This window comes from Panulirus ornatus, chromosome 5 (genome assembly GCF_036320965.1).
Source record: "Panulirus ornatus isolate Po-2019 chromosome 5, ASM3632096v1, whole genome shotgun sequence".
NCBI lineage: Eukaryota > Metazoa > Arthropoda > Malacostraca > Decapoda > Palinuridae > Panulirus > Panulirus ornatus.
In genome coordinates this window covers 14,851,259-14,870,806 of record NC_092228.1, presented here as the reverse complement: position 1 = coordinate 14,870,806, position 19,548 = coordinate 14,851,259, and the positions used below count along the sequence as shown (strand labels likewise).

The window sequence follows — 19,548 nt, the reverse complement described above, 5'->3', positions numbered from 1 at the left end:
ATTGTTTTCAAGCATTTCATTTCCAACTCTTTATCCCTCGTCCGCGCCTCATACCTTGTATCCACATAACATTGTTGGAACTACTATACCTTCAAACATACACGTTTTTGTCCTCCAGACAACGAGTTCCCTTTCTACACATTCTTCAGTGCTCCCAGAACCTTCACCCCCTCGCCCGCCCGATGACTCACTTCCGCTTCCACCGCTTCCATGGTTCCATTCTCCTCCATGTCGACTTCCAGATATTTAAAACACTTCACTTCCTCCAGTTTCTCTCCAGTCTAACTCACACCCCAATTAACCTGTTCCTCAACCCTGTTGAACCCTCCAGCCACCCAACAATTTATAAGGTAAGAGAGACAAAGAGACTACGTCAATGATATTGTGGACAAGGCGGGTAATAATCCAACAATTTTTTTCGTAAATTCATCAGGAGTTAAAACTCTCCGTTAAAGACCAGCTATCAGACTACAAGACTCAGAGGGAAGAATGATACAGGACTATTTAAGAACATGTGAGGAACTAAATGACACATTCAAAGTGTTTTCATAGTTGAAAACACAACTCGTACACCAGTTGGAGTGAGGAGAAGGTGCATGTATGAAGGCACTGAAATAGAAAACGTAACTAACAACAGTGGGAAGGGATGGGCAAGTAGCATATATTGGAAGTCATTGAAATACTTAAGCAGAATACTAAAGGGTCGTGTGACCCCAATCTGGCTCGTGGTCGTGATGAAAGTTCTTCCCTGTGTGGTGAGGGTGTGTGCTGATATACTTGACATAACGCTTGAAATGTTGTTCAAGCTGTCGCTGGAAAAAGGTAAAGTGCCAAGAGGGGTAGAAGAGAGTAAACATCAACATCGAACACGTCCATAAGAGAGGAGACCGGGAGAAGGCGCTGAACTACAGACTGATCTTTCAAGACGAGTGTGGTAAGGCACTGGAAAGGATAGAAAGAAAGCAAATCGATGACTCTACAGAGGAGAAACTGACAGACAACATGGTTTCAAGGAAAGGTAGGTAGGTAGGCATGTGTAAATGAACCTCACAGATATCTGTTGGAGAGCGAGGTCTGTCGTAAACAAAAGGTGGTTGGATTTTACGTGTTTGCGAATGCCAGAAAGCATTTGACACTGCCACTTAGGCATTAGTTAAGAAGTTGAATCTTCAAGGCAGGACTAAAAGGCATATCCTTAATTGGATAACTTATCTATGTGGCAAGGAACAAATAACGTATGACAGGGGGATCCTTCTCGAAACGGGTTCGATCCTGTAACCTTTGCTTGATATGTTTGAATGACTTGTCATAGGATTCAAATTCTACCAGAATGGGTTACTGTGTACGTCATCAAGTGGTGTAAAAACTTAAAGGCTGTGATCAGTTAGATTGACAGATGTATAATGGAAGCTGTTAGTTCTGAATGTACACTGATTCTTCATAGAGCAGTATCAGAGATTAGTTTTTTTTTTTTTCTCCGAGGAAAGACTTACATTTGTAATCCCTGTCGCTTTCCTCGTTTATAATACTACTGCATTTCAGAGTCCAGACGCGTCATGTAAACATGACTGTGAAATGAACCCGCGAGTCTCGAGGTAACTTGTCTTGCCGCGTCATATGTTGTATCACGAAGTGGTAACTCCTGCGCAGTTGTCGTGTCTGTAACTCCTGCTCTGTTGTGTCTCATACATTGTAATACCACCAGCAGTGTCTGTAGGACCCCTGAAAATAGAGGAGAACCCCCCCCCCTCTCTCTCTCTCTCTCTCTCTCTCTCTCTCTCTCTCTCTCTCTCTCTCTCTCTCTCTCTCTCTCTCGTTGGATTAAAGCGAAGAGTTTGCAGGTTTTTGAAATGTGTGTGTGTGTGTGTGTGTGTGTGTGTGTGTGTGTGTGTGTGTGTGTGTGTGTGTGTGTTGGGAGGAGGTGACCAGATTAACGTGAAAGCGTCTTGGTTGTGTACGATCACACTCGTTCGTTAATGTTACTGTAGTATATTAATGCTGTGTTGTCATTATTCACTTGTGTACGTAGACCATAAGTACCCTCTCTGTTGGTGGGTTTGTCAGTTATGTTTTATTAGAACTACGAATACTGAAAGATGGCGGATTTTCCAGTTTTCCACGGTGTGTCGTTTGCCTCTGAGGACACAGGAGAGCACCAGGGGCGGTGTTCCCAGCCAGCCACGCCTTCCCTGCCCCCCTCCTCCCTCCCCTGGGTCACGTGACCGTGGGCGGGGTCCAGGAACGCGATCCTTGGGTAAGATCCTTGGGAATGGGCCGGTATGAGGGCGGGTTCTCTCTCTCTCTCTCTCTCTCTCTCTCTCTCTCTCTCTCTCTCTCTCTCTCTCTCTCTCTCTCTCTCTCTCTTTGTGGACACGCCTGTCGGGGCCGCCCCCTCCGGTGACACCCGTCACGAACCTGACAATAAAAATGTTTTCCCCCGTATAGCGTGACGACAGATCTGACAGGAGAGACTGTGTTGACAGTTGGTGGTGCGGAGGGAGGGAGGGAGCAAGACAGTGTGTGTGTGAGGCACCGCCTCCAGCCAGCCCTACTACCACTGGACGGGGCAAATTACATTTCTTGGAGGGGGTCAGGTAACGCGTGTCGTGGGATGGTGGTGTACAGCACAGAGAACCACATTTCGGGGATAAAGTTGACCTACATTTTATACCCATTGTGTGTGTGTGTGTGTGTGTGTGTGTGTGTGTGTGTGTGTGTGTGTTTACACGGCCCTGTCGTGGAGGCAAGTGTTGCTGACGATGATCGACAGTGACTGCGAGGGATGTGGGCAGAGCGATGAGTGTGGCAATCCCAGATGCATGCCTCTGGTGCACAGATTGGAGCTTTTGAAGGAATCGCGGTTGTCGTAATGGATTATGAGTATTGTGATTTTCACAGAATGAGGTTTCTAATGTGTCCATTTGTAGATATCGCTTTTTCTTTTAGAATGGGGATGTATGATGTCATTTGTTTATATACCAGGAGAGGACGTGGTGAAAGCATTCTTCCATATCCATGTAAAGTTTTCGAGAAAAAAAAAATTGAAGTTCGCGCTAGCCGCTTCGTGTGTTCGTAGGTGGCGTTATCAGTCGCTCACGTCCGTCCGTTATTCTCTGTGGCGGCACCATACGCTAAGGCTTTCCTCCCGTCGTAACCTCGGCTGCATTTGTGATATTCCCAGCCCCCATCATGTGGTTAATTTGCTCGGTTTGGATTATTGATTACGTAGATACAGTGTGCCGGCATGTCCGACACACGCGTGACGCCTGAGCTAGGGGTCGGGCATGGATGCCTTTGGTCGCATTCTCACCAACAAGTGTGTGTGTGGCATGCAAGCGTCAGGGGAGCGTTTTGCCGGGTGGCGTGAGGGAAACGGAAATTTTCACCCCTGGGCAGACTATTTATAACTTGTTTCTCTTAGTTCTTCAGTTGTAAGTACACAGGTGTTGTGAGAAGGTTGGGTTGTAGGATATAATTATTTATTTGTTTTTATAGTAAGGTAAACTTACAGGATGTGGTATGGCGAGAGTTTGTTTGGCATGTTGGTGCAAGTGTTGGCTGGCTGGCTGCAGGGGGTGGTGCTGGTAGTAGCAGTGGTGGTGGGTAGCGATGGCACCTTGGCAGAGCCAAGCCCCGGGGCCAGCCAGTGCGTATGGTGCTGTGACGGTGAGTGCCCACACCCCCTCGATTGTGTGCGCCAGGGGCCTGGTCGTTGTGCCCTCAGTGAGTGCTGGTTGACCTCTCGCTAGTAACTTCGCTAGTGATCCGAAGGGGGCAACTTCGGCCTTCTTACCTGGCCTCACCCAACGAACGAGTTTCGACCGACGGTCAGACGTCAGCTGCTGGGACCGCTACCAACCATGGCGGGCAAGGAAGACGAGGAGCAGCAGCAGCAGCAGCAGCAGGAGGAGGGCACCGCCGTAAGTAGCTGCCTCATGCCTCCCTCCCCGACATTCCTCCACTTAACCTTCTCCCCCAACACACATTAGTGTAAAACGCCTAAATGCTTTGCTGAACATTTCCTTCCTTGGACATGATAGTCACCGTGACATTTACGAATCAGTGTGGTTGCTGATTAAGGTAACGCTCGCTGTGTGACGAATAACGTTTAAAAGAATGATTATTTTAAAAACCCAAGAATGAAGGGGCGATGCAGTTGAAGGGATGGATTAAACGAGGCGTGGAACGGATAGATAATTGTTCAGTCGAGAATTAGCAACATTGGTGTCGAGGTAGATAAATTTAGGATGAAAGAAAAATTGAAGGGAATTACTAGTTTAGAAATACGAGTAGTTTCGTGTGGAATGCGTTGACACGACTTCGTGTGTGCAGAGACTCAGGCAGGCTTGACACGCAGTAAATACAAGCTGCCTTAAAAGGGCAGGCAGATAAGCCCTACAGCAGTGTTCCGTCATTCTTATTTTCGTATATTCGTACTGTCCTATTTAGATTTCAGTGTTTTTATGTTAAGAATAGGTACTTCAGTATTTGCATGTCGTTTTGTGCAGGCACCAGCTTGCGAAAACGTACTCGCCATTCATCAGGTGTGGTAGGCGGCACGTGTGAGTGATGAGGTACTGTATGCTAGTGAGGAGTGGTGTGAGAAGGCATCTGCTCCTGTTGAACCAAGGGTCATATAGGCTTCTTGTTCACGTTGAACACGTGTCTTCAAACGAAGTCGGATATTCCTCCACCTCTTAACAAAACATGAAGTTTTTCGTTTCCATTTTTTTCCCGTCATTTATAATGTGCGATTAAAGGCGCGTCTCGTTTGCGTGACAGCGGTGATAGATGAGACCCACCTGGCTATGGTGAGGTGGGTCGGCAGGAGTAGCACTCGGCATGGCTGGCGCAGCGGCTCCCCTACAGCGTCGTGCTGGTAAGGTAGTTGCCCTGATGATGTGTGTCGATAAGACCTCGGCCGTCGAGGAATACCTTCATAATGGTTCCTTGTGGAACTGGTGTAGATATATGTAAAACTGGTGTAGATATCTGTGGTACTGGTGTAGATATCTGTAGAACTGGTGTAGATATCTGTAGAACTGGTGTAGATAGCTGTAGAAGTGGTGTAGATATCTTTAGAACTGGTGTAGATATCTGTAGAGTTTTCCCTTCATGGTGTTGACGTGAGGTAATCGGATTGGTTCGTTTTATTGATATTAAACGTTTAATGATCTGCTCTGTAGCTCTGTGGCCTCGGGGTTGGTGTGTACCATGCTCACGCCATTTCTGTACGATTATAACGCTTATTTCGTATGGCATATTGGCAACACGAATTTGATGTAACTGATGGAGATGCGTAACTGAAATAGAGAGGGTGTGTGAGATGGAAAGAGAAAGCATCGAAGTTGGGTATAAGGGTCGTCCTGGAGCACGTTGATCATTGGTGGTGTACGTAGATGGCCAACAGTTGTGTAGGAAAGTTTGCATGACCAGACGTCATGATCTCATGATGTTTTTTAGTCTACTCTGACGTACTCGTGGGATAGATACATCGTTTGTAAAAATTTCCAGTGAAAAAGGTGTACTTGATGATACAGCCAGGCGAGAGAAATTGATTAGTGAGAAAGATGGAGGTGAGAAGCATTCGACAAGCCTAGGGAACCAGTAATGTAAGGAATGATAGATATGCGGTCCATGAGGAGCCATCATGAATATGGGCCTTACCTTACCTGAGTCAGGCAAGGTAAAGATCGTAAGGTAAGGTAAGGTTTGGTAAGGTACGACAGCCTTGGCAGTTTTTTTTTTTTTTTCTCAGTAATGTGGTTGTAGGTTGACAGAGATGGAGTTGTGACCTATCCAGGAACTGTCCTGTCGTCTATTACATTTTTTTTTGGCTGATGCCAAGAGCAGTGAGTGATATCTTGTGGTGGCTGAAACTGATGGCATTACTTTGATGTCTTGTAATGGCTGAAAGTGCTATCATCTGTATAGAGCTCTGTGGTACCTCGATAGCTGAAGCTGATGTCATCAGTCGTGTGATATCTTGCAATGGTAGAATCTGGCAGCAAGGGCAGTGTGGGACATCTTGTGATGGCTGAAATCTGATATCATCAGCTCTGTGTGATATCTCGTGATGTCTGATGAAGGAAGGCGTGGTGTGAGCTGGTCCCACCAGCGGAGGGGAGGACCACTACGAATGATGTGCGTGAGTCAGGTGAGGAGGAAGGAGTCCTCCAGCTACACACCTGCCGCAGGCTTTCCTCCCCAGCACCTGGCACCACTTGTGTACCCCCTGACCGACACACCTGCTGCCATGGGTCCACCACACCTGCTGCAATGCCTCCCTCCCCCTCACACACACCAGAGCTGCCATGCCCAACCCCCTCCCTGGATGCACCTCCAACATACTCACACGTGGACTTCCTTGGTGTGGTGGTCAACGTGACAACGAGTTACGCACGCGCCCTTCTTGGGTCCGAATCTTGGGGCACGGCAGTCGGCCCACATCCATCCTTGGTGTTCATCCTTCCCTAGGTGCTTGTCGATAAACGAGAACCAGGCGCAGGCTAGTGTGTGTGTGTGTGTGTGTGTGTGTGTGTGTGTGTGTGTGTGTACAGACATGGTACTTATACACGAGGTTAGAAAACGGGGCAACTCAAGTGTTAAGGTCTTGCCACGTAACACAGATGCTAATCACTTTTGCTGCCTTGTGCCTCACTCCTGCCTCCCCAGCCTTGCACACTGCCGCTGTTGTTTGAGTTGTGCTTCCCAAGAGTATGGTGGCCTGGCCTCTGACTTAACCCTAAGGGTCAGGTCAGACACCAGGTCATCATACTGACGGGTCATAAAGTCATGATCAAGTGGGTGAAAGAGGATCTGCTGTCTTACATAATCTAAATAGTTTATGATAGTTCTGATAGTTTATATTAAATAGTTTATATCGGTCATAGTACATTCTTTTTTCTCCATACTTGTTCGCTGTTTCCCGCGTTGGCGAGGTAACGCTAGGGTACAGACTAGTGAGGTGGCTTCATTGGGTCGCATTCATTCTGTAGCGCACAGCTGTCATGTGTAATGCCCCGACACCACAGCCCCCTATCCACAACAAGGCCCCACAGACCTGGAGAATGGGACTGACACAGTAGAATATACCTTTTGAAACGTGTGTGTATATATTATATATGGTAGGGCGTTGATGTCTCCCTGTCGTTACAAAAGCTGACAAGGATTTGATGATCAGGTTAATAACAGCGACGGTCGAATGCACCCACCTCACGTTGTAAGGCAGGACACGGAGGGACTCTGCTTTGTGTAAGCTAGAAGAAATCACCCCATTTTCACCGTAGACATAGATATATAACTGTACGTAATGCGGAAAAGCAAAATTGAAGAACAAGAAGTTGGTGAATAGAAACGGTGTAGATACAGGGGATAGCGGCGGTTTTGAGTTCATGTATGCCAGTAGTTGTGTGTGTGTCAGACAGGTGTCGAGGACAGAGGCAGCCTTACACGAGTGCTTGACGTAAGGATGAACTTTAAACACTGACATGTCGTGTTGCCGTGTGCGCTTCCACGGGGACAATTAGGAGGACGTAGTGTTAGCAGTGGGATATGGTAGGTGTCAGCATTATCAGCAGTGGCAGGTGGTATGTGTCAGGCCCGTTAGAATATGTTCACTGCTGGCAACAGTGCAGGGGCAGTAGAGGGCTTGTCTCCCTGGGGCCTCCTGTATACACTAGGTTCGGTAAACCAAACTGTTAGCTGCTGCTACCGACACCATCCCCCGGTGGTCTATGAAGCTTGGTTGTTTACACGAGAGAGGCCGCCGAGTGGTCAGGAAGAGAACACACCTCTTTTTGAGAGCCCTCATCATCTCATCTCCAGGTATACTGAACGTGAAAGGCCTGGTTGGTAGGCGAGAGAGAGAGAGAGAGAGAGAGAGAGAGAGAGAGAGAGAGAGAGAGAGAGAGAGAGAGAGAGAGAGAGAGAGATTTTCACGCCTCCCTCAAGCTCTTCCTCACACTCCTTGGATACTGAAATAAGAGGAGAGACTCGTTTCCTGAGGATCTACCTTCATGACCACCCAACCTCCAGGCCTCCTTTGTGAGCGAGCCAACGAGCCTCATGCGACAGCGAGGAGAGGAGGAGGAGGAGGAGGAGGAGGGAGGCCTTCCTTCGTGCCTGCCTGCCTGCCTGCCTGCAGCAACCCTTCCTCCCACCCAGACCTTGGTGGTCCATGGTTCCATCGCCAGGGGAAGCCTCGTCTCGGACCGAATTGCTGGGGATGGAGGACAGCCCCTGAAACCTACATTAGTTACGCTTGGTTATTATTACCTGATGGGTAATGCTGTTCACAACCGTGCGATGCTGACTGACGTAAAGCTCACAACCTTGCGATACTGATTGACGTAAAGCTCACAACCGTGCGATACTGACTGACGTAAAGCTCACAACCGTGCGATACTGACTGACGTAAAGCTCACAACCTTGCGATACTGACTGACGTAAAGCTCACAACCGTGCGATACTGACTGACGTAAAGCTCACAACCTTGCAATACTGACTGACGTAAAGCTCACAACCGTGCGATACTGACTGACGTAAAGCTCACAACCTTGCGATACTGACTGACGTAAAGCTCACAACCGTGCGATACTGACGGACGTAAAGCTCACAACCGTGCGATACTGACGGACGTAAAGCTCACAATCGTGCGATACTGACGGACGTAAAGCTCACAATCGTGCGATACTGACGGACGTAAAGCTCACAACCGTGCGATACTGACGGACGTAAAGCTCACAACCGTGCGATACTGACTGACGTAAAGCTCACAATCGTGCGATACTGACGGACGTAAAGCTCACAACCGTGCGATACTGACGGACGTAAAGCTCACAACCTTGCGATACTGACTGCGCAAGGCTAGTTCGTGGAATCGGTGTCTGTGTACGCGTTCTGCCAAGTGTCTCCCGCGCGGAAATATGATGTCATTTCAGAAGAAGATTTACAGAATAAGACTCTCTCTCTCTCTCTCTCTCTCTCTCTCTCTCTCTCTCTCTCTCTCTCTCTCTCTCTCTCTCGTCCTCCTGCTGGCTGTTGTTGGGTGCAGTAAGTCATTAATGCTCTCGACTCCACCTGACCTTTTGTGAAATTTTACGGCTGCCGGTTTAGAACACCTGTGAGCTTTGTTCTCTCTCTCTCTCTCTCTCTCTCTCTCTCTCTCTCTCTCTCTCTCTCTCTCTCTCTCTCTCTCTCTCTCTCTCTCTCTCTCTCTGTGTTTGTGTGTGTGGTTTTACTCGCCCAGGATGCGTTAGTGAGCCAGCGCTTCAGTGGCTGTCAAGTGTCAGTCCTTTGCCGTATGGCCCAGGTAGCTGTGTTTCCATTGTGCGTCACCCAGCACGTAGGCTGCTGACGTTCAGCCCACAAACGTCCTCTCCACGAACGTTGCCGGGCAACACCTTGTTCACAAGACTCGTTCTCCATAACTAGCGTTCCCATTCGTACCTGGATCCTCACACTCAAACACGTAAAACAACCATTAGACATACATACGTACATACATTCATACATACACATACATACATACATACATACATACATACATACATACATACATACATACATACATACATACATATGTACATACACACACATGCCATACATAAATACATACATACATACCATACATACAGACACACACATATACCATACATACATACAAACATACATACATACATACATACATACATACATACATACATACATACATACATTCATACACATACCATACATACAGTCAAAAATCATCGTGTTAGCATCCTCATCTGAAGTGCCACCGAAGTTTCAAGCCACACAACTCCCTTTTACCCATCTCTACTTGCACTAGCAACCATGTCACCGTATTGATTTGCTCCGGTAACCCCCGGCAAATTCATGGTGCGACCCCCATGCTCATCTTGTGAGCGGTGGCGCTAAAGGATTACAGGGGTCGCAAATGGTCATATATAGTCAAGACCGTAGATCTCTGCCATCGTGTCTTAATCGCCATGCCGTCGTCAAAGGCTCTCGTCCCTCCCTCCGTCTAGCACTGTCTTCATGCCTGCTGAATTCTGTACCGTCTGTCCTGCACGACGCAAGGTATCCACCTCACAGGGTCTGTGCTGGTTTGTGACTCCGATGACCCTGAGGGGAAAACTGAGGTTCCGTATACACTGTCATTGTTGGGGTGAGGTGAAGCACACCATGCTCTTGCACGCAGGTCCTCTGACATTCACCAGAGAGAGAAAGAGTCTCTCTCTCTCTCTCTCTCTCTCTCTCTCTCTCTCTCTCTCTCTCTCTCTCTCACCCTAGCTCCAGGTCCTCCAGTGCCTCTTTTGATACCTCGATTCTCAGAGCTGCAGCAGTTCGTCCCGCCACCTACCACCACCACCACCGTCATCATCTGTAGTGGCGTTTACGCCACATTTGTTTCAGTGTTTACTGTTCGTTTGCCCCTTGGTAGTCGCTTGTTAAGCAGGACGACAGTTGAGACGTCATGTGTTATAAGGGGTAAGGACTCCTCACGGCCACTCCTGTACTGTATGAGACACGCACTCGCGCAACCTTCATATTGAAATCAAGTCTATACCTTTCCTCCGTACAGCACAGCCAGGAACATCTGTGTCCATATCTACTGGAGATCGAAGGCTTGGTATGACTCGTGAGTCCTAATGCTTCGGAAATCACTTTTCGTCGTTACGAAATATAATCGGTGACGGTTCAGAGTAGGTTACTTCATCGGAGATTACTTCTCTTCGTTACTAAATGTAATCGGTCACAGTTCTGAGTAGGGCAGAGTATTGCGTTATGTAACGAAGTAGATGGGGACCACCTAAGGAAATAGTAACGAGACTGAAGAGTAAGGAAGATATTGAGTAACGAGACTGAAGAGTAAGGAAGATATTGAGTAACGAGACTGAAGAGTAAGGAAGATATTGAGTAACGAGACTGAAGAGTAAGGAAGATATTGAGTAACGAGACTGAAGAGTAAGGAAGATATTGAGTAACGAGACTGAAGAGTAAGGAAGATATTGAGTAACGAGACTGAAGAGTAAGGAAGATATTGAATAACGAGACTAAAGAGTAAGGAAGATATTGAGTAACGAGACTGAAGAGTAAGGAAGATATTGAGTAACGAGACTGAAGAGTAAGGAAGATATTGAGTAACGAGACTGAAGAGTAAGGAAGATATTGAGTAACGAGACTGAAGAGTAAGGAAGGTATTGAGTAACGAGACTGAAGAGTAAGGAAGATGTTGAGTAACGAGACTGAAGAGTAAGGAAGATATTGAGTAACGAGACTGAAGAGTAAGGAAGATATTGAGTAACGAGACTGAAGAGTAAGGAAGATATTGAGTAACGAGACTGAAGAGTAAGGAAGATATTGAGTAACGAGACTGAAGAGTAAGGAAGATATTGAGTAACGAGACTGAAGAGTAAGGAAGATGTTGAGCTGTTTATCAGGTGATGTTGGAAGGTTTTGTTGGTGGTCGTGAATGGTGGAGCTCTGAGCCACACTGTTAGTTTGTTCAGGTTTTTATGGGCACCCTTATATACACGTGTGCACTCACCTACTCTCCTCCCAGACAGTCGCTCTAACATGAGCCAGGCACAGGCTCATATCCCGCCATGATTACAAACATCCTCCTTACCGGCAAAGGTATTGGAAACATCATAAAAGCCCTCTGGATTTATTGAGGAAAGGGTTAGATAAAAGAGTTTCGTGAGGGGTGGTGGCATACGATCCTTTACGAGCAGGGTATACTTAGAGGAGGGCCTGAGCATCCAGTAACCTGGTAGATCGGGTCGTCTCCGGGAAGGGTGGCCACAGACGCTTCTGTGGGGAGGTAGAAGAAGACCCACCCCATCCCCCTCGCAGGCAGCCGCCAGGTATGCTGAGTGTGACAGCGCACACCCATGATGACATGCACAGAAGAAACACATGGACACAGTCGTGAGCCCACATGTTATATAGACACATACAGGTCATTACACTTGGTTATGTCACCCGCTCGCTGTACAGTACATCTTCCTTCATAGCTTAGCGTTGAGCATCTCCTCTACATCCTGCCGGAATAATGTTACCATAAATGTTACTTTATGATACGCTATTTAGAGAGCTGTATTTGTATCTTGCTTTATTCTTTATCGTGTCTTCGATGGATGATGAACGTTTGGTGGTGTTTACTGGATATCGCGAGACTCTGTCTCTGTCGTTCTGTCCGGCGGTGGATATGTTTACACACGTATGTGGGTAATCGCAGTACCGGCAGGCGAGGCCCAAAAAAAAAAGCCATCCGTCATGATGGTGATGCTTCCCGGGACACTGTGGCAAGTGTGGTAACCCTCCGGTTAGCAGCGGCCGTAGTAGTGTGTGGAGGGGAGGGGAGAATGCCTGTAGTTTCCTTCCTCCCGCTGGCGTCCGCTTTGATGCACCTGCAATACAGTTGTTGGGGTCGGGAATGCCACCTTCGACGCCGTCGTCGGGTGACGAGGTTCTGGCAAGTGGCAGGGCCGGACACCCCCGGGTGTGTGTGTGTTTTGGGTTGTGAGGGATGCACGGCACTGTGGGACAAACCCCCCTCCCTCCCTCTCACCCAGGGTCTATTTCCGTGGCAGGTAAGGTTTCAGTAAGCTGCTGCGTGAACGGCCCCCGCGGCTAATTTTGGCGGGTGGTCGTCGTCCTGCCGGTCGATGGTGTGTGTGTGTGTGTGTGTGTGTGTGTGTGTGTGGTGGGGGGGGGGGGTTCCTGCGTCCGGGCCTTGCCCCCCCCTTCACCCATCCTGGTGGCGCTCCGCTCCTGCTGCCGTGTTCCCTCCTCCTCCTCCTGATGTTACTGCTCCTGGGATCTGTTGTTCTACGTCGGGTTATACACTCCTCTTAGGTACTTTGTTGGCAGTGGCGAAGCTGCTGTTGTACCCGCTGTAACGCCAGTGCTGCTGGCTCTTCTCATACGTGTATAAAGTTATACAGTTATTACTGTTTACTGCTCCTGTTTATACAGTAGTTACTGTTTACTGCTGTTGTTTAGTGTATACAGTAGTTACTGTTTACTGCTGCTGTTTAGTGTATACAGTAATTATTGTTTACTGCTACTGTTTAGTGTATACAGTAATACTGGTTGCTGCTGTTTAGTGTATAATTACTGTTTACTGATGCTGTTTAGTTTAGAAGGTAATTACTTTTTCCCTCGTTGCGACACATAATATTCTGGTATTGTTAATGGTTCGTACATTTTTCTGTACCACAGATTTTCTGTTTAGCTGTTGTTTTCTTCACCCTTGTCTTAATGGGGTTTGTTTGCATGATTTTTAAAAGTTTCTGCTTTCCCCAGTCGCATCTGGTGCTACATTTTAATGTAATTCACCGCGTTTATCGGCACCGCCTCTTACTACTACGGTTATGCCATCTGGTTTCAGTGAATAACTCGGTGTGTTTTGTCTGGGCGACAAGGATAGAGACTTGGGTGAAGGAAGAGCTCTCTCACCTGAGCCTAGTATAATCCAAGTACCATATGATCGTCGAGGATAGGCTAGACGCCCCTGGCCACCTGGGTGAGGAAGGAGTCACTCGCCTTGCTGCCCAGTGTTGTGGAGCCGACTCAGTCGGTAGGTGGCCAGGTGACTGCTGCCTGGGTCAGCTTTTGGCTAGAAATACATGGTAGAAGATTTTGGCTACTGCAAAGGGTACCTCTGGCGGCGATGGTGGGACTTTCCCCCGTTTTCCCTTGTGGTTTTCGCGGTCTCCGGAGTTTTCACCGGATCCTGTGGGGAGTTTAATGGGTGGGAAGTAGGGCAGGTAGTTCGCCAGATGACGTAAGCGTCCATAGGTAGGGAAAGTCCGGATGTATGATGGAAGGTACAGTCATTTGTGTCGTTCTTACGTGGATGTTAAAGAGAGAGTCTTACGTTACGTATGTCTTATGATGGCTTCGGAGGTCTTTACCATTGTTGGTCTTTCTTGGGCCTTTTCTTATGATGGTTTTGGAGGTCTTTTACCAACATTGCTCGTTCTGGGATCCTACTTTACCTTACCTTCCCTTACGATGGTTTTTTGGAGGTCTCGAACCCCCTACAGGTCGGTGTGAAGTGCTTGAAGAAGACCCCTCTCACACAGGATATGGCTCGCTGTGTATTATTAATTCTGATGAAAGAACTCCAAGTTCATTGAGGAGCCTGACACAGGCTGTAGGTACAGGGGTGTGGAGGAGGAGGGCGGTAGCAGCCGCCACCACCACTACCAAAGATATCTGTTCAGTATCTGAAAGTCGTGTATCTGAAAATAAACTTCGAGTGAGAACCCCGGGAAGTGTATTCTAAATAACTTGCAGCGAAGCGCTCATGGAAGCCGTAGCTGGCAACAGATTTACAGACGAGCAGCCGTTACACAACCAAGTTATCTGGCTAGAGCCCAGCATCTTCGGGAGGAGGGAGGGAGGGAGGGGAAAAAAAGAAAAGAGACCTGTGTTCTCTTGTCTGCCGCACATCTATAGTGCGGCTAAATCTGAGCAGCCATAATGAAAAAAATAGATGCTTTTTTTTATGTTGCTTGGCTGTTGGTGGTGTAGGTGAGGCGGTGCAGGAGTTGCTATGGCGCAACAAGGGGGGGTTTGGCCATACCACATCCCCCAGCCGTGCTCGCAGCCGCTTCCCGCAGGAGGATGACCGCCTCCCGCCACTTTTCATGAAACCAGCCAGTGTATTACCGTCGTAGTGGTGTGATACCTCGTCTCTCTCTCTCTCTCTCTCTCTCTCTCTCTCTCTCTCTCTCTCTCTCTCTCTCTCTCTCTCTCTCTCTCTCAGTGCACACTGCTTGTCATTCTTCCGCATCAGAAGCACATCACTCATGCTGTAGTTAACCTTGTTTCATCTCTTATCTATACCACGAAAAGGTTGTGAAAGTTTGCTTGACCTGACCCTTAATGGTGAGGTCAAAGGTACCGTGATGTTCAAGTACCTTATAACATCGCCCTTAAGGGGATAACATCAGAGAACATCTGCTTCTTACATCGTGTTATCTTCCTCCTATATACCCTCCGTCCACAGGACTCCTCCACGCATCGTGTAGGCGTGACTGACGAGTCCGAGGCCACATGCACCTTGTGTCGGGATTATAATCTCACAGCGCCCGGGGTCCTCATCCCCGACCGCTGGGGGGTGTGTGCTGGCAGAGGGCCAGGGGGCTCTCGCCTCCGGAAGGTACACTCAATACCTTGCTGCCCAGAACTGACGGCTCGATTAGTTGATTTCGTCCTTCTTGATGGGCTGACGACTCTTTTTCTGATGGTGTTATCGGTTTTCATCGTATTCTTATCCCAATGTTATTCTGAATGTTTATTCTGAATGTTCAGAGGGTGTTTCAGTATGGCCCACCATGGCCAGTAATGAAGTTTACTGCGAATGTCTGGGGCTTAACTTCACATTGGCTTGTCTTCCTCCAAACTGCGGTCTGGGATCAAGCTGCATAGTTGCCCCCTGAGATCTATGAGGCTGTTGGAGGCCGCGGGGTTCACTAGCTTTTGCACAGTCTCCTGGACCTTAGCTAGCTGGTCTAGTGTGTTTAGTGAATATGTATCAGTGAGGTTCTTAGCTTGGTTGTCGATAATGATCTAATAATTTACCCATAGAATGATGAACAGTTTCGGGCCCTGGATATCAATGGATTTACGTATTAATGTATTTAAGGAATCTTTTGATTTTAGTGGTGAAGCTTTATAGTCATTTATTCATATATTTATTCTACTTGATCGCCATTTCCCGCATGAGCGAGGTGGCGCCAGGAAACAGACGAAAAACGACCCGTCCACTGCCATACACATGATGATAGTGACTGCGAACACCTGACGCTTGACTGGGTGCTCTGACCTGCCCTGAAAGGTGAAGGTACCACACTGAGCCCCAGTCTGGTGAGTGTAAATACTGTGGATTGTGTCATCATCTTGTATGCCATACGTCCCTGGAAGCTTCTCAAATATACGAGTATATTCATCGTCACAACACCCTCTAGCCTCACAAGCATGGCGAGATACTGCATCATGTTCATGTGATATTTTGCATAGGTTATGCCACATGATAGCTTTACGTACACGTAACGAGTCTACTAGTTTCTGTTTCCCTGGCATGAGGGAGCAGCAGACTGTGCTGCTGCTGCAGCCTGCCTAGGCAACCTGTTGATCATGACCTTTACGGTGATCTGTGATGAGGCCCTTTTGCGGTGACGATTTTTTTTTTTCTTCCCTTCGGTCTGCACCGGAAGTTGGAGAACGTGTTATATTGAACCGTTGTGTTCACACCTACGCGTATATCTTCCTCAGCTGTCGATGTGTGAGGGGTGATGACCTACCTGTGTGTCAGCTGGTGTCCCTACCCAGGTGTGTGTGTGTGTTTACGTCTTCAACACGGCGGCGGAGGTTGAATTATACCCGGGGTGTTGGGGAGTCAGTCTGTGCTTGTCTTCCTCCCAATCTTCGTCGAGGTTGACCCTCAGAACGTGATGAATGACGAGGAGGTCCCCCACACCATCATCTCAGTATTGCATCTGTTTCTCAGAATGCGAATATAATCTTTGTGTTTTGGTTGAATCGAACTTTCGCTTGTGTGTATCTTTACGTTCGCCTCTTTATACTCGGTCGTATTTGCTGTCGAGGCGACCTCGAACAAACGTTTATTGGTGCCGTAAAAGCTGTTGGTAAGTTTAACTGTCATCTGTAGTCAGCATAGCACTCCAGGGAACTTCGCACGAGCGGAAATGTCAGGTTAGACCATTGTACCAAGAATTTACAGTTTCCATGATTCCGTTGGGGGTGACAATTATTGAGGTCGATAGAAATAACTTGGGCTTTTTATTCCCTCAAGGTCAACCTTGAAGTGCTGTATGAGCGTGGAATATACTTAATAGCTTGGCTGGTATTCCAGTGGGAAGTTATTTTTATTGAAGCGATGGACATTTTGAAGGCTCAGAATATTAGTAAAAAAAAGTAAAGAGTAAGGTTGACCCAAGGACAGTATGAGGAAGTAATGTAAACATTTTGGGCCTGAAGTGTTTACCTTACTATCTGTAAGTACTCTGTGTTAAGACATTGAGAGGAATAGACCCAATGTTAAAACAAGAAGGGAAATTATATCTATCTTAAGACAATGAGAGGAATGGGCCCTATGGTAAGACAAGAAGGGAAATTGGCTGTGTTCAGACAAGGAGAGGAATGGGCCATATCTTGATACAAGGATGGAATTTGGCTCTGTGCTCAAAGATGGGAATAGACCTTGTGTTAAGACATGGAGGGAAGTTATCTGTGTCAAGCTAGACAAGGACAAGAATTATGTTAAGACAAGAAGGGAAATTGGCTCAGCGTTCACACATGAAGGGGAATAGATCTTATGTTAAGACAAGGTGGGAAATGGACTCGTATGTAAGAAATCTTATGAATCAGATTAGAAAAAAGAAGTTAGACTAAACAGGTTAGATGGTTATATACTGCATCGTGTTATCTTAGCTTCTGTAGCTGTGTTGGTTACCCCGAGAAACTACCGTACTAATGAGCAGATCACGGCAGTTTGATTCCTGGCGTAGCTGCGCGGTTAGAGATGAGCCCCCCGTAGCCATCACAAGGTGTAGAAGGTAAAGTGATGGTGGCATCCCAGAAACTTGACGAGCAGACACGACGGGTAATGAGCATGATCGGGAGGGTCTAACTGATATATGGACGCGCCCGAGTATCCTCTGCGTGTCAGCCCTCGTCGCGAGCATCTGACACTCGCTGACGTATGCCGGAACCCTGACGTCTGCTGACGCACAGTGTTGCCGTGCTTTGAGTCCCTCGACTCTGACGTACACAGTGTTGCCAGGACCGAAGAGCAGCATTTGGTACACAGTGTTGCCAGGACCGAGAAGCAGCATTTGGGATATATGATGTTGGGGGAATTTGGCAGATACGAGGGTGTCTGGTGAATATAACCTCCCTACACCTGACGCATGGCTTGCTAGGTAAACACTAATAGTGTGTGTACGTGTGTGAGGATAACTTCACCTTGTGTATACAAGAAGTTTGCCAGCCTGGCGTTGCTCCCAGTTTGGGCAATTGAACTGGCAGGTATATATATATATATATATATATATATATATATATATATATATATATATATATATATATATATATATTAGGTAATACTTTTATGGGTTGTAGGATTAAGGAGAGGTAGGTTAGTGTTTGAGGAGCGAGCGTGTTACAGGCGTGGTGCCATTAACGCCAGGAGCGTAACGGTACACTCCCCGTGAGCTACGGTACGATCCCTGAGCCCGACGGTACATACACACACGCACACACCGCTTGGGTATGATGTCCTGGTATTTTGATATAACCCTCAAAGATCAGGTTGAAGGCCAGCTGCTAATATCCAAGGGTCGAACCGTCGTAGTCAAGGGTCGTACCGTCGTCGTCAAGGGACGTACCGTCGTAGTCAAGGGTCGTACCGTCATCGTTAAGGGTCGCACCGTCGTACTCAAGGGTCGTACCGTCGTACTCAAGGGTCGTACCGTCGTACTCAAGGGTCGTACCGTCGTACTCAAGGGTCGCGCTCTCGTGCCCAGAGTTTATAGCGTCTGTGTCAGGGTTAACGCTATGGTTATGTCATCTGCCCGGGAGAGAGAGAGAGAGAGAGAGAGAGAGAGAGAGAGAGAGAGAGAGAGAGAGAGAGAGAGAGAGAGAGAGAGAGGAGGAGGAGGAGGTTGGGGGGGGGGCATGTAACGACACCCTCAGAGGCTGTATCAATAAGCTCGGGTAGCTTCACAGGAGCCGTGTGTACTTTTGTGTCGAAATGGTTCTTCAATGCTTCTCCCTCCTGAGCGACAGCTGCCCTCCTTGGGCAGAAAGACAGAAATCTATTCTACAATCCCTAGGGTCTGCAGGACACCACACATGACCTTCTCTGGCCGCCTCATAGACCACGGTTTCACTGTGACTGTGGGTGAAATTTGAGGCTATTATATATTATTGCTCTGTCGTCTTATATACCGACGTAGCAGATGATAGAGCCGTCGGAACACAGCCTATGCTATACCACATATACGACAGTTATAACTTTTTTTTTTCCCCAGTGGGGAATTATATTTTTTTTCTCCCCTCGTATTGTATATTAGTGATACATGTTAGGGAGTCCTACGTCAGTATTTGTTTTTCCCAGTGATGGCTGGGCTCGTCAGGTGTTTACAGCGAGAGGCCGTGTTTGTTTACCTCTTGTCTAGGGTTGTTTGTGCCTCACACCCTCACAAGACTTCCTTTTCATTTATCATCACCTCCTCATCCTCATCGCCCCATTTCTTCCCTTTATTACTAGTTCTCCTCATCGTCAGCGCCCTGTTCCTCCTATTTGTCACAAGTTACTGTTAAAGTTTGGCTCCTTCTGTTGTCTCGATAGGGGTTTGTGGCTAGGTTACCGTTGGTCGCTGGCAGGCAGGCAGGCAGACAGTGTTATTCCCGTTTAATCCTGTTTGTGAATGAGACGAATTAGGGGCAGCAGTGTGTGTGTGGGTGTGGGTGTGATGATGTCAGAGCGTCCCAACCCCTCCG

The 19,548-nt window shown here is 47.6% G+C and overlaps 1 protein-coding gene across 30 annotated transcripts in view; it reads left to right on the top strand.

Moving 5' to 3' along the window:
- LOC139748583 (uncharacterized) overlaps positions 1 to 19,548 on the top strand; it is a 978,916-nt gene that overhangs the window by 22,723 nt on the left and 936,645 nt on the right. For 9 of the 30 annotated variants that reach the window (XM_071661684.1, XM_071661682.1, XM_071661681.1 and 6 more), the window contains exon 1: positions 3,428 to 3,920. The exons of the other annotated variants lie outside the window; for them this stretch is intronic. In XM_071661684.1, coding sequence (XP_071517785.1) covers positions 3,861 to 3,920 — 60 coding nt within the window. In that variant the 5' untranslated portion in view covers positions 3,428 to 3,860. Of the gene's footprint in view, positions 1 to 3,427; positions 3,921 to 19,548 lie in introns of those variants that run through there. 30 annotated transcript variants of the gene reach the window in all.